At 41.8% G+C, this 12,157-nt stretch overlaps 1 protein-coding gene across 1 annotated transcript in view; it reads left to right on the top strand.

The window, feature by feature from the left end:
• The window catches only part of ANKRD55 (ankyrin repeat domain 55), a 126,018-nt gene that overhangs the window by 77,197 nt on the left and 36,664 nt on the right, over positions 1–12,157 (top strand). The window contains exon 7 of the mRNA XM_008055387.2: positions 2,693–2,821. Coding sequence (XP_008053578.1) covers positions 2,693–2,821 — 129 coding nt within the window. The remainder of the gene's footprint in view (positions 1–2,692; positions 2,822–12,157) is intronic.

Below are 12,157 nucleotides of genomic sequence, written 5' to 3'. Positions count from 1 at the left end.
TTTTTTGAGTTGGAGTCTCACTCTGTCGCCCAGACTGGAGTGCAGTGGCCGCTCCCGGCCCCCGCAGCCTCGACCTGCTGGGCTCCGGCGATCCTTCCGCCTCAGCCTTCCAAGTAGCCGGAATTACAGGCATGTGCTACCACACTCGGCTGATTTTTTTATATATTATAGAGATGAGGTCTCGCTGCCCAGGTGGATCTCGAACCCGCGGGCTCAGGCAATCCACTCACCTCAACCTCCCAAAGGCGCGGGATTATAGGCTGAGCCACCGAGCCTGGCCATTCTTGCCAAGTTTAACAAGAAATTTAAGTTTGTTCATTGCCCTAATTCAAGCTCTGGCATTCTCACTATGGCACACAAAAACATGCAACAACAATAATGAACGTCACTCAGCAAGACACTGCCACATGTCAACACGAACACAGTTATGAGACACTGATATGCCAAGGTGATGAAACCTTACTGAGTTGTTTGTACAGTACTGCCAACATGAATACGGTGGCAAGTTCACAAACTTAATTGTCAGACCCCATGCAATCGAAACTTCATGGTGAAGCTAATGAATCTGAAAAATAATGGGACAAAGACCTGGAAAAGAAGTCATCCATGCATAATAAAAAAGATCTAATTCCCTGGTGTTCAGATTTGTAATCCCCGTGGGCCCAATGAAAAGAACCCATTAAAATGTACTCAGCCATTCTGAATTCCAAGTAAATATCCAGCTATTGGAACAAGAATAAGAAGTTCCACTGCTTTTAGACCGACATTTTTTTTCATATGGAAACAATTGCTTGAATATCCTCAAGAGTATCTCTGGAGGCTCGCTGTTATATAACACTTGAAACTTGAAACTTGAAAGCAGACCATAATTTAAGGATTTAAAATATGGAACTGGTTGAGGGGATTTAACACTCCAATCCCAGAACCCCACAAACCTCAAACCCTAGATTCAGTTCCATGCTCACTCACAGACTCAGGAATTCTTCTTGAGTTCAGTTTCCTCTTCTATGAAAGGAGAAGGACAATTGCACCTGTCAGAGCTAGCTAACTGCTATAGTAAACCACTCAAAATCTCAGTGGCCTGACACAATAACAGCTTGTTTCTTGCTCACATCACAGTCCAGTGCTGGTTGACAGAGTGGCCCTGAACTCCGTCACCAATCAGGAACCCAAGTTTTTCAATTACATGGTTCCAGCATCTTCTAGAGTCTTGTCCACCTCTGCATTCAGTGGTCATATGAGGAAACAGGACTTTGTTTTCTAGGCCAGGCCTGGAGGGGTTTCCATCCCTTCTGTTCTTGTTCCGATGACCAGGACTTGGTCACATGGCTGCACCTATCTGCAGGGAGGCTGGGGAATGTAGTTTGACTTGTGTGCCCTGGAGGAAGAGAAAACAAAGTTTAGTGAACGTGTGGTAGGCTCCACCACAATACTTACTCCAGAAGGTTGTTTGGGGGATTAAGTGATGCGACAGATACAAGAATTCATAGAGGTCTGTGGATCAATGAATATTAGCTCTGGACTGTTATTGCTGTGCTCCTGACTAGGCTGAGGCCATCTTCTCCACTCAGCTCATCCTGGATGGAGCAGAGGAGGCCAAGGGGGTGTCTCCTATCATTACATTATCTGCAGCCAATGACTATAGAAAGACAACCTTCAAAGCCGGCCGTGCCCTTTGCCCTCTTTTCCAGGCATCTTAATCTCAACTCATTTTAGATATATTTCATGGAACTGAGGTGAGTGAAAAAGAAGAGACAAACTTTTCATAGTATATATGCTTCCAAATAATACCGGCTCTCTTTGGCTACCATTTCTCGGCATAAGCTCATTTACTACTAAATTATACTTGAACCATATGACCTGAAACTCTGAACGAAGCTGAGATTCACCACATTGACTCATCCAGCTCTATTCTCCAAGCTGCCACAGAGTGATTTCTTCTAAACAGTGTAAATACGATCGTGCCAACATCTGCTTCAAATCCTTCACTGTCTTTCCAATGAATTTAGAATAAAATCCAAATGTCTTATGCTGGGTCAGTATTTTCCATCCCACCCTCTCAGGATCAGCCCGTGCCTCTCTCTCCAACCTCATTTCACATCACTCTCTTGGTTTCTTATCTCATTCATTCATTCATTTCATAGCTATTTCTCCAGCCTCTGTTCTAGGCACTGGAGATTCAGCAGTAAAACCTTTCCCTTCTGGTGAGAAGTGCATTCTAGTGTGACTCCACCACAGGGGACTTCCCTTAACACGCCCCCTGACTCCATGGTTTGGTGCTGGCTGTCTTCTGCCCAGTTCTGCTCCCAGACACCTGTTTAGAACAGTCCCTAAGACCTTTACTCTCTCACACAGCATCCTGTGTGCCTTCTTCATGGCATTTGTCAATCTGAAAAAAGATTTGGCTCGTTTGTGTGCATTTATTGTCTGTCTTCCTTTACCACATTGAAATTTCCATGTGGGTAAGAATCCTGCTTATCTTATTCACTTTTGTATCTTGAACACCTATTTGCCTGGCACAAAGCAGAAGCTTGATAAATATCTGTTGAATGAATGGATTAACCAATGAAGACACTAACAGGCAAGCAACCAAGGCATCTGGTGCTGGTCCCCAGGCCCGGGGAGATAGTTTGAGCTTCAGTTTTCCTCCTGACAGGCTGTACTCATCTTTGGCCCCTCTGTTGTTTCATAGGGAATGACACCACTCCACTGGGCGGCTTTCCACAACCAGCCTCAACATACACAAATACTGTTGAGGAAAGGAGCAGATCCCACCCTCGTGGATAAAGACTTCAAAACGGCGCTCCACTGGGCAGTCCAGGTGAGAAACTGGCCATGTTCAGTCTCAATTTTAAATGGTAGAAAGAAGTATTAACAAATTTCCTGTATGTCAGACAGGAAAGATGGAGGTTTTGGCTACATCACTTGTTGAGAAGAAACCTTGCCAAGAGGCTGAGGGGGGAGTAGTTATAGTATATCAAGCAGAGCCTGCCTTGGCTGTCTCACACACACACACACACACACACACACACACACACATATCTCTCTCTCTCTCTCTCTCTCTCTCTCTCTCTCTCATTCTCTTCATCTCAATGCTTGCTATTGGTTTACTGTGTCCCAAGGTAAACTGTCAAAGAATTGCTGGGAAGATTCCTTCAAAGTCTTTGAACCATGCCTCTCTCTTCTTCCTCCTTCCAAATCCTCCCCAGCAGAGGCATTCCTGGTGATCCTGAATTCTACCCCGAACAGTAAGAATAGTGGCTCATGATCCACTTTGGTCATGTGTACTGACAGAGACTCCTTATGTGACACATAAGGAGTCTCTGTCAGTACACATGACCAAAGACATCAGAGCAAGCTCCTGAAATCAATTGTCCAAAGAGTGTCACACTGAGAATAAGATGAAAGACTAATAATAGCTCATGTACTGAAGTGCTTTCTGTTTTCAAGGGGCGTGATCAACTGAAATCTATCTGATCCTTCTTTCAAGCAAAGCAGTACTATGCATCCATTCTATTAACTTGCTGATCCACTCCGTGTTTTGATATCTAAGCATAAACAGCCCCACAATGGATTCCCATCTGCCCAGGAAGGGCACCTTTCTGAGTTGCTGCCAGAACCCTGTGCAAGTAGTTTCTGCTGCCTGTCTGTGGTTTCTCTCAGCATTTTCATGTGCCAAGCACAGCAGAGGTGGGCACCTGGGACTTTCAGGAGTGACACATGTGCCTGGTATAAGGGGAAAACAGAAGTGATCTGGAAACTGCTCTGGTTTTGTTTTTCCTACCTCAACTGCAGACACTGCACCAAGGCCAGCCCTGGGCAAAACTGTGGACTCATTCTCCACCTGCCCTTAGTGCCCTCCTACTTACTTTCAGTATCTAATCTCTTGCTTTACCTCCTTCACTGCCAGTATCTCTACAAGGCTCTGTCCCCCAGGCTGGCCTCTGGCTGATCCTGGATCACCCCTGAATTAGTAGCCCCGGAGGAATCTGACTGGGTTCCCAAGAGGAGGCCCAAAAGCTTGTTCTCGGCTCGGGTGACAGTAGCATCAGAATCCAGCATTGTCTACATATTCATTCTCCACACCCCTGTGTTCTAGATCAGGGTTGCACGTGCATTTTGAAAAACCACCCCAGGTAATTCTGACTGACATGTTTCCTCTGTTCCCCCTTCCTCTACCCAGGCCCGATTTAGAACTGCTTCCCTAGACCTGGCTTTGCAATGGAATCACTGCAGTGCTTGGATGACAAATTCCCAGACCCCACTCCAGACCTTCTGAGTTGGGCTCTCACAGGATGGGAAATTTGTTCTTATTCTCTGAGAGGCAGTTTGCAAAATCATAAGAATAATGTATTCAAATTAGATCTGAGTTTGTATTCATAGACCTGGGTTTGATCTGAGGCAAATTACCAACATCTTCTTGGCTTAACTGATAAGTGTATCTTTGGGGTATGGATGAGACCGTGCGTGTGACGATGATGTGCAATGTACTATGTAATTGAAAGGGAGTATCATTTTTATTATGTTCTGATTTCCTCCATGCCTTTATGCCCCTGCCATGGACTATTTATATTCTTTCTCCCTACTAAATAATAAAACTTTTAATCTGCTACATTGGTTTCTATCCTGTCTGCACAATAGAATAATCTGAAGAGTTTTTAAATAAAAGCTGATGTCCAGGCACCAACTCTTAGATTCTCACCCAGAGAGAATTTTTTTTTTTTTTTAAGTTGGAGTCTCACTCTGTCACCCAGACTGGAGTGCAGTGGCGCTCGCGGCCACCACAGCCTCGACCTGCTGGCCTCCGGTGATCCTTCCACCTCAGCCTTCCAAGTAGCTGGAACTACAGGCACGCGCTACCACACCCGGCTAATTTTTTGATTTATTGTAGAGATGAGGTCTTGCCAAGTAGCCCAGGCGGTTCTCAAACCCGCAGGCTCAGGCAATCCACGCACCTCAGCCTCCCAAAGTGTGGGATTACAGGCTGAGCAAGCCCGTCTGTAGAGAGAATATTTTTTAGAGTTCGAGCCAGGCTTGGGGGCACATGCTTGTACTCCCAGCTATCCGTCTATCTATCGATTGATTGATTGATCTATCTATCCATCTATCTAGATGATTTAAAACTTCCTCCTTTCCCCCAAGAGATTATATTGTGAAGCTAGAGTTGAGAGCCTCTATGATAAATGAATTCATATTAGTGTGTGCTAATAATATCTTATCTACTCAGACTGAAGATGTTTGCATTTTGCCCAGATTTTGCCATTTTGTACAAATAATGCCTCACTCATTTATTTGCGCAATTGCTTAAAAAGAAAGTTCTTGAGTATCCACGATATGTCTTAGATTGGAGGTAAAAAGATTAACAAGACAGGTTCCTTCTAGAACTCCTACAACTGGCATGCAACGGTGTTTGTGTGGTCTGTATGCATGTTTGCCTTCATTTTTCTGAGGAAGAAGTTTACAACTTTCTTCAATTCCTCAATGAGAATCTATGATTACCTCAAAAAAGGTTAAGAATCCCGGCTTGGAGGAACTGTGCACTCTCTCCCTTCCCTGTGGTTTGCAGTAAAATTCAGAAGTGGTGAACTCTGCCATTTACACTGCAAAGACCGAGGGTAATTCCAAATGTCAGTTGAAATCATTATTATACTTGCCTTCTTTAGCTTTCTTGTTTATTTACCACACAGGACCAGCATTGTGCTCCTTTTAGAGTTTTTCCATATGAGTCTATTTCCCGTTGTCATTTATTAACTTTGCTGAATTTCCTGCTTTTCTCTGAGACCATACGATGAGATCACATTTAAAGCTATAGTACTTTGAAATAATAAGGCCGTCTCATTTGACCCAAATAACCAAAGCAGTAAAGATTTAAAGCATCAGGCTATGAAGTGAATGAACTAAGAGTTCTACTTCTGCTCCCATTTCTCAAGCCCCTTGGTGGCTTGTGGCTGCTTCAGTGGGCTCATTGCCCCTTTTCACCCCCTATCTTCCCAGAAAACGACACTGTTTGGCTGTATCTGGTCTACCACTAAGCAGAGTCTCCATCACAATATCCCTGGATGGCACCCTAGTCCCTTAGGGGTATGCTCTTGCCTGCCTGTGATGACACTAGCTTATCACGAGTCTACACAGGTATCTCTCCGCCTCATCTCTCTTTCACTCCTCGACCCTGTGGAAATTTCATCCTCAGTCCTTTTTCACTCTCTTTCTCAAAGAGCTCATTGGTTTCTATGACCCCAACTATCATCTGATCTGGAAGAGTCTCAGTTGAATAACTCCAGTTCTGACCTCTCTCTTGAACTCTAGACCCACATTTCGTCATCTTCCCACAATTGCCCACAGACACTTCAACTCAACATATTCAGACTGAATCCACGACCTCTCCCATATTTCATTTCCAACCTCCCAGTAGTCCAAGCCAGTGACCTCTCTGCATGGTCTATGAGTACTCATTCCTTATCGCCCATCATATCCAGTTGATTATCAAGCACTCTCAGTTCTATCACCTCAGGTCTCTCATTGCTCTCCCCTTATTTCTATTACCACTATCCGGGTTAAGTTCCCGGCAGGAAAGAGATGGCACACTCAAATGGGGGTAGTTGAGGAGAGATGCATAAAGAGGCTATTTATCATACACCCCAGATCTAGTGACAGCAGGTTACCATTAAGAAATTATGGGCCTAGTCGGGCTCGGTGGCTCAGGCTGTAATCCCGCGCCTTTGGGAGGCTGAGGTGAGTGGATTGCCTGAGCCCACAGGTTCAAGACCCGCCTGTGGAGCGAGACCTCGTCTCTACAATAAATCAAAAAATCAGCCGGGCATGGTAGCGCATGCCTGTAATTCCAGTTACTTGGAAGGCTGAGGCGGAAGGATCGCCGGAGCCCAGCAGGTCGAGGCTGCGGTGGCCGGGAGCGGCCACTGCACTCCAGTCTGGGCGACAGAGTGAGACTCCAACTCAAAAAAAAAAAGAAATTATGGGCCTAAAAAGGCATAGGAGGGAATGATTCCTAAGTCATGCCTAAAGCTATAGCAGTAGGAGATGTCCCAAGACAGATACTGTAGCCTTTGAGAAAATAACCAAACTGTGAAGGAAGGGAATTGAGGAATAAATACCCCAAGCTCTCTTTCCTCCTGCCTCCACCTCCTGTCAGTGCCACCATTGGCCAAAGCTAATCAGAAGCCAAAGGACTTGGGAGCCCATTTACTGCAGTCCATACCATGCTGAAAAATGAAAAAGAAGAAAAATTATGGGAAGTCACTTGCAAGAACAAATGTTGACCATTTAACAAACTTCCCATTACTTTTTCTCAAATCAAGATTGCATCATGTCTTACCTGAACAGTTGGAATAACTGATATTCCTACTCTCAGTCCATCTTTTTTCCAATATATTCTCACAGTGCTCTTCCTACAGACCACAAAGACATGTCAACATAGCTGTTTATTACACCAAAACAATTATAGTCACTGTTGGTCTTTGGCTCAAAGCCTTTACACTGAGTTCCATTTTGTGGCAAAGAGTAAACTCCTTAGACTAGTTCTTAATGCTGTGAGCAGCCTCTCCCCACCCCCTGACTTTCCCTCTTTAGCTATGATCTTTGTTCCAATCAAACTGGAATATTAATACTTCCCCCTCAATATATCATAGAGATTCATTCTGTCTCCCCCTTGGTCATGTTCTTCCATTTGGGTGAAAAACGTCTTCTTGCACACCCTGCATCTTCCCTTCTGCTTGCAGAATTTCTGCTTATTCGTTCTTACTCCTCAAAGCCCGACTAAATATCACCTTCTCTGTTGAGCTCACCTGCAGAGTTATATCCTCCATGTCATTTCTAGGACTTTGTTAAAATCAGTGGAATGCTAGTGGCTTCCCTTTTAGACTGCAGGCCTAAGAGCAATGTGCCAGCCGGGCTCGGTGGCTCAGCCTGTAATCCCGCGCCTTTGGGAGGCTGAGGTGAGTGGATTGCCTGAGCCTGCGGGTTCAAGACCCGCCTGGGCAACTTGGTGAGCCCTCATCTCTACAATAAATCAAAATGAGCCGGGCATGGTAGCGTGCACCTGTAGTTCCAGCTACTTGGAAGGCTGAGGCGGAAGGATCGCCAGAGCCCAGCAGGTCAAGGCTGCGGTGGCTGGGAGCAGCCACTGCACTCCAGTCTGGGTGACAGAGTGAGACTCCAACTCAAAAAAAAGAAAAAAAAAAAAAAGAGCAATGTGCCTTATTCAGCTCAATGTCTCTCAACACCTACCCAGAACAGAGCTGTGTGAATCTTAGGCCCCTAAAGATGTATTCTTTGAATTCTGTCCAATAAACTTATTCATCTCAAGCCAGTGGGGTTAATGGTTTATTGGGTCTTCTCTGTGGAAAAAATGTTTTGTTTAAAGATTTATTTTGTAGAGCACTTTTATAGACTCCAAACAAAATTGAGAGGAAAATACAGAATTATATCATATATCCCAGCTCCCCACATGGATAGCCTCTCCCATTATCAACATTCCCCTCTGCAGTGATATGTTTATTACAATTAATGAACCTACATTGACACATCATTATCACCCAAAGTCCATATTTTTACCTCAGGGTTCACTCATGGTGTTGTATATTCCATGAGTTTGGACAGATGTATAATGATATGCAAGAATCATTATAATGTCATACAGAGTAGTTTCACTGTCCCTGTACTCCCTTTATACTTCCCACCCCAATCCCTGGCAACCACAGATCTTTTGATTGTCTCCATAGTTTTTGCCTTTTCCAGAATGTCATGTGGTTGGAATTATATTATATGTAGCCTTTTTAGATTGGCTTCTTTGACTTAGTAATATGCACTTATGCTTCCTACATGCCTTTTCATGGCTTGATAAGCTCTTTTTTTTTTTTTTTTTTTAGTGCTGAATAATATTTCATTGTTTGGATGTATCATAGTCTATCCATTCACCTACTGAAGGATATTTTGGTTGCTTCCAAGTTTCGTAAATTATAAGTAGAGCTACTATAAGCATCCATTTGCAGATTCCTGTGTGAACATGTTTTCAACTCCTTTGAGTAAACATCAAGGAGCACCATTGCTGGATCACAGAGTAAGAGTATGTTTAGTTTTATAAGAAACCACCAAACTGTCTTCCAAAGTGGCTGTGGCATTTGTGTTTCATCCAGTGCTGAATGAGAGTTCTGGTTATTATACATCCTTGTCAGCATTTGGTGTTGTCAGTGTTCTGTATTTTAAGCATTCTAGTAGTATATAGTGGTATTTCACTGTTGTTTTTTCCTGATGACATGTAATGTAAAGCATTTTCCATATGCTTATATAGCCATCTGTGTGTATCTTCTTTGGTAAAGGGTCTGTTAAGGTGTTTTTTTGTTTGTTTGTTTTAGAGCTGATACAGGCTTTTATTTGTGTTCACAATCTAGGATAGGGTATTTGGGCCCATTTTTAAATCAGATTGATTTCTTATTGTTGACTTTTAAATATTTTGCATATTTTGGATAGCAGTCCTTTATCAGATATGTCTTTTTCAAATATTTTCTTCCAGTTTGTGGCTTGTCTTTTTATTCTTTTGACAGTGACTTTGACAGAGGAAACGTTTTTAATTTTAATGAAGTTCAGTTTGTCCATTTTTTATTTCATTGGTTATGCTTTTGGTGTTTGAAAGTCATCCAAAAAGTCATCATCAAACCCAATGTCATCTAGATTTTCTCCTCTTACCATCTGGAATCCTTATATTAAGTTGATACATAAACTCATAGCATTTTTTCACTTGCCCATGGAATGCAAATGTTGCACACTTGTGGACTGGTCACAGTTAATCACATTTGCCAGTTCTCAGGTTAACTGGTATGGATCCTTGTGGATTAAAGCATTTAAACAGTCTCCATAAAAGCCCAATGGGCCTCCTGAATGTAGAGAATCATTCAGATCAAAATGACCCTCTTTGAAATGACAAAACCATTTTCTGGGCGTGCTTTCTCCAATGACATTCTCCCCATACATGGCACAAATGTTCTGAGCTGCCTCTGTTGCCCTTACTCCTCTGTTAAACTCAAACAGAAGAATAAACATGGATGTGTTCATTTTTTTTCCACTTGACATTCCATCTTCTTTAGCCTGCAAATAGCACTAACTTTCTTCAAATCTGCAAAATGCAAGGTGTATGCACAAGCACAACATTGTCACTCCAAATGACAAACGATAAACCAACTCCCAGCACTGCAGTGTTGCCATGCCAAAAGCAAACACTACAAACTTATGCATCAACCTAATAATTTTATGATTTACATTTAGGTCTGTGATCACCCTGGGTCAATCTTTGTGAAAGATGTTAAAATCTGTGTCTAAGTTTTTTTTTCTGCATATGATGTCCAGTTGTTCTAGTACTATTCGAATTGGCTATCTTTTCTCCATCGTATTGCCTTTACTTTTGTGAAAGATCAGTTGACTATATTTATGTAAGTCTATTTCTGGGCTATTATATTACATTGATCTATTTATCTGTCTTTTTGCCAATATCACACTGTCTTGATTACTGTAGCTTCACAGTAAGTCTTGAAGTCAAGTAGCGTCAGTCCTTGTACTTTGTTCTCTAATATTGTGTTGGTTATTCTGGGTCTTTTGCCTCTCCTTATAAAGTTAAGAATCAGTTTGTTGATATCCACAAACTAACTTGCTGGTATTTTGATTAGGATTACGTTGAATATATAGATCAAGTTTTGAATAACTGACATCTTAACAATATTAATTCTTCCTAACTATGAACATGGAATATCTCTCTATATATTTGGTTATTTGACTTCTTTCATCAGGGTTTTGTAGACTTCCTCATATAGATATTGTACATATTTGGTTAGATTTGTACCTAAGTAGTTCATTTTGGAGGATGCTAATGTAAATGATATTGTGTTTTAAATTTCAAATTATACTTGTTAATTGCTGTTATATAGGAAAATTATCAACTTTTGTATATTAATTCTTGTATCCTAAAGCCTTGCAATAATTACTTCTTAGTTTCAGGAGTTTTTGTTTGTTTTGTTTTGTTTTTGTCTATTCTTTCAGATTTTCTACATAGATAACTATGTTATCTGAAAACAAAGACAGTTTAATTTCTTCGTTCCCAATCAGTATATATATATTTTTTAGTTGGAGTCTCACTCTGTCACCTAGATTGGAGTGCAGTAGCATGTTCATGGCTACTGCAGGCTCTACCTGCTGGGTTCAGATGATCCTTCCACCTTAGCCTTCTAAGTAACTGGAACCACAGGCACACACCACCATGCCTGGCCAATTTTTTTGATTTATTGTAGATATGAAGTCTCCCTGAGTTGCCCAGGCTGGTCTCGACTCCATGGGCTCAGGCAATTCTCTCACCTCCGCCTCCCAAAGTGCTGGGATTATAGGCATGAGCCACCATACCCGGCTCAATCAGTATATTTTTATTTTCTTCTCTTGTCTTATTGCATTAGGTGGTACGATATTGAAAAGAAGTTATAAGAGGGGGAAGTCCTAGCCAGACCAATTAGGCAAGATAAAGAAATAAAGGGTATCCAAACTGAAAAAAAAAAGTCAAACTATCTCTGTCGATGAAATGATCTTATACCTAGAAAACTCCAAAGACTCCTCCATAAGACTCCTGAACTTGAAAAAAAAAAATTCATTAAGGTCTCAGGCTACAAAATCAACACTCACAAATAAATTGCACTGATATACACCAACAATGACCAAACTGAGAATCAAATCAAGAATTCAATCCCTTTTACAATCACTGCCAGAAAAACAAGACAAAACAAAAAAACACATAGGAATCTATTTAACCAGGGAGGTGAAAGATTTATACAGGGAGAACTAAAAAAGGCTAATGAAAGGAATCATAGCATACACAAATAAATGGAAAAACACCCTATGCTCATGAGTTGGAAGAATCAACATTGTTAAAATGGCCATACTACCCAAAGTAATCTACAGATTCAACGCAATTGCTATCAAATTACCAACATTGTTTTCACAGAATTAGAAAAAAAAATCCTAAAATTTTTATGGAACCAAAAAAAGCCTGAATAGTCAAAGTGATCCTAAGCAAAAAGAACAAAGCTGAAGGCATCATATCACTCTACTTCAAATTAAACTACAAAGCTATAGTAACCAAAATGTCATGGTACTGGTACAAGAA

Source organism: Carlito syrichta, unplaced genomic scaffold, assembly GCF_000164805.1.
Source record: "Carlito syrichta isolate Samal-C Ts95f unplaced genomic scaffold, Tarsius_syrichta-2.0.1 Scaffold301838, whole genome shotgun sequence".
Taxonomy (NCBI): domain Eukaryota; kingdom Metazoa; phylum Chordata; class Mammalia; order Primates; family Tarsiidae; genus Carlito; species Carlito syrichta.
This window is presented reverse-complemented; position numbering and strand designations above follow the sequence as displayed.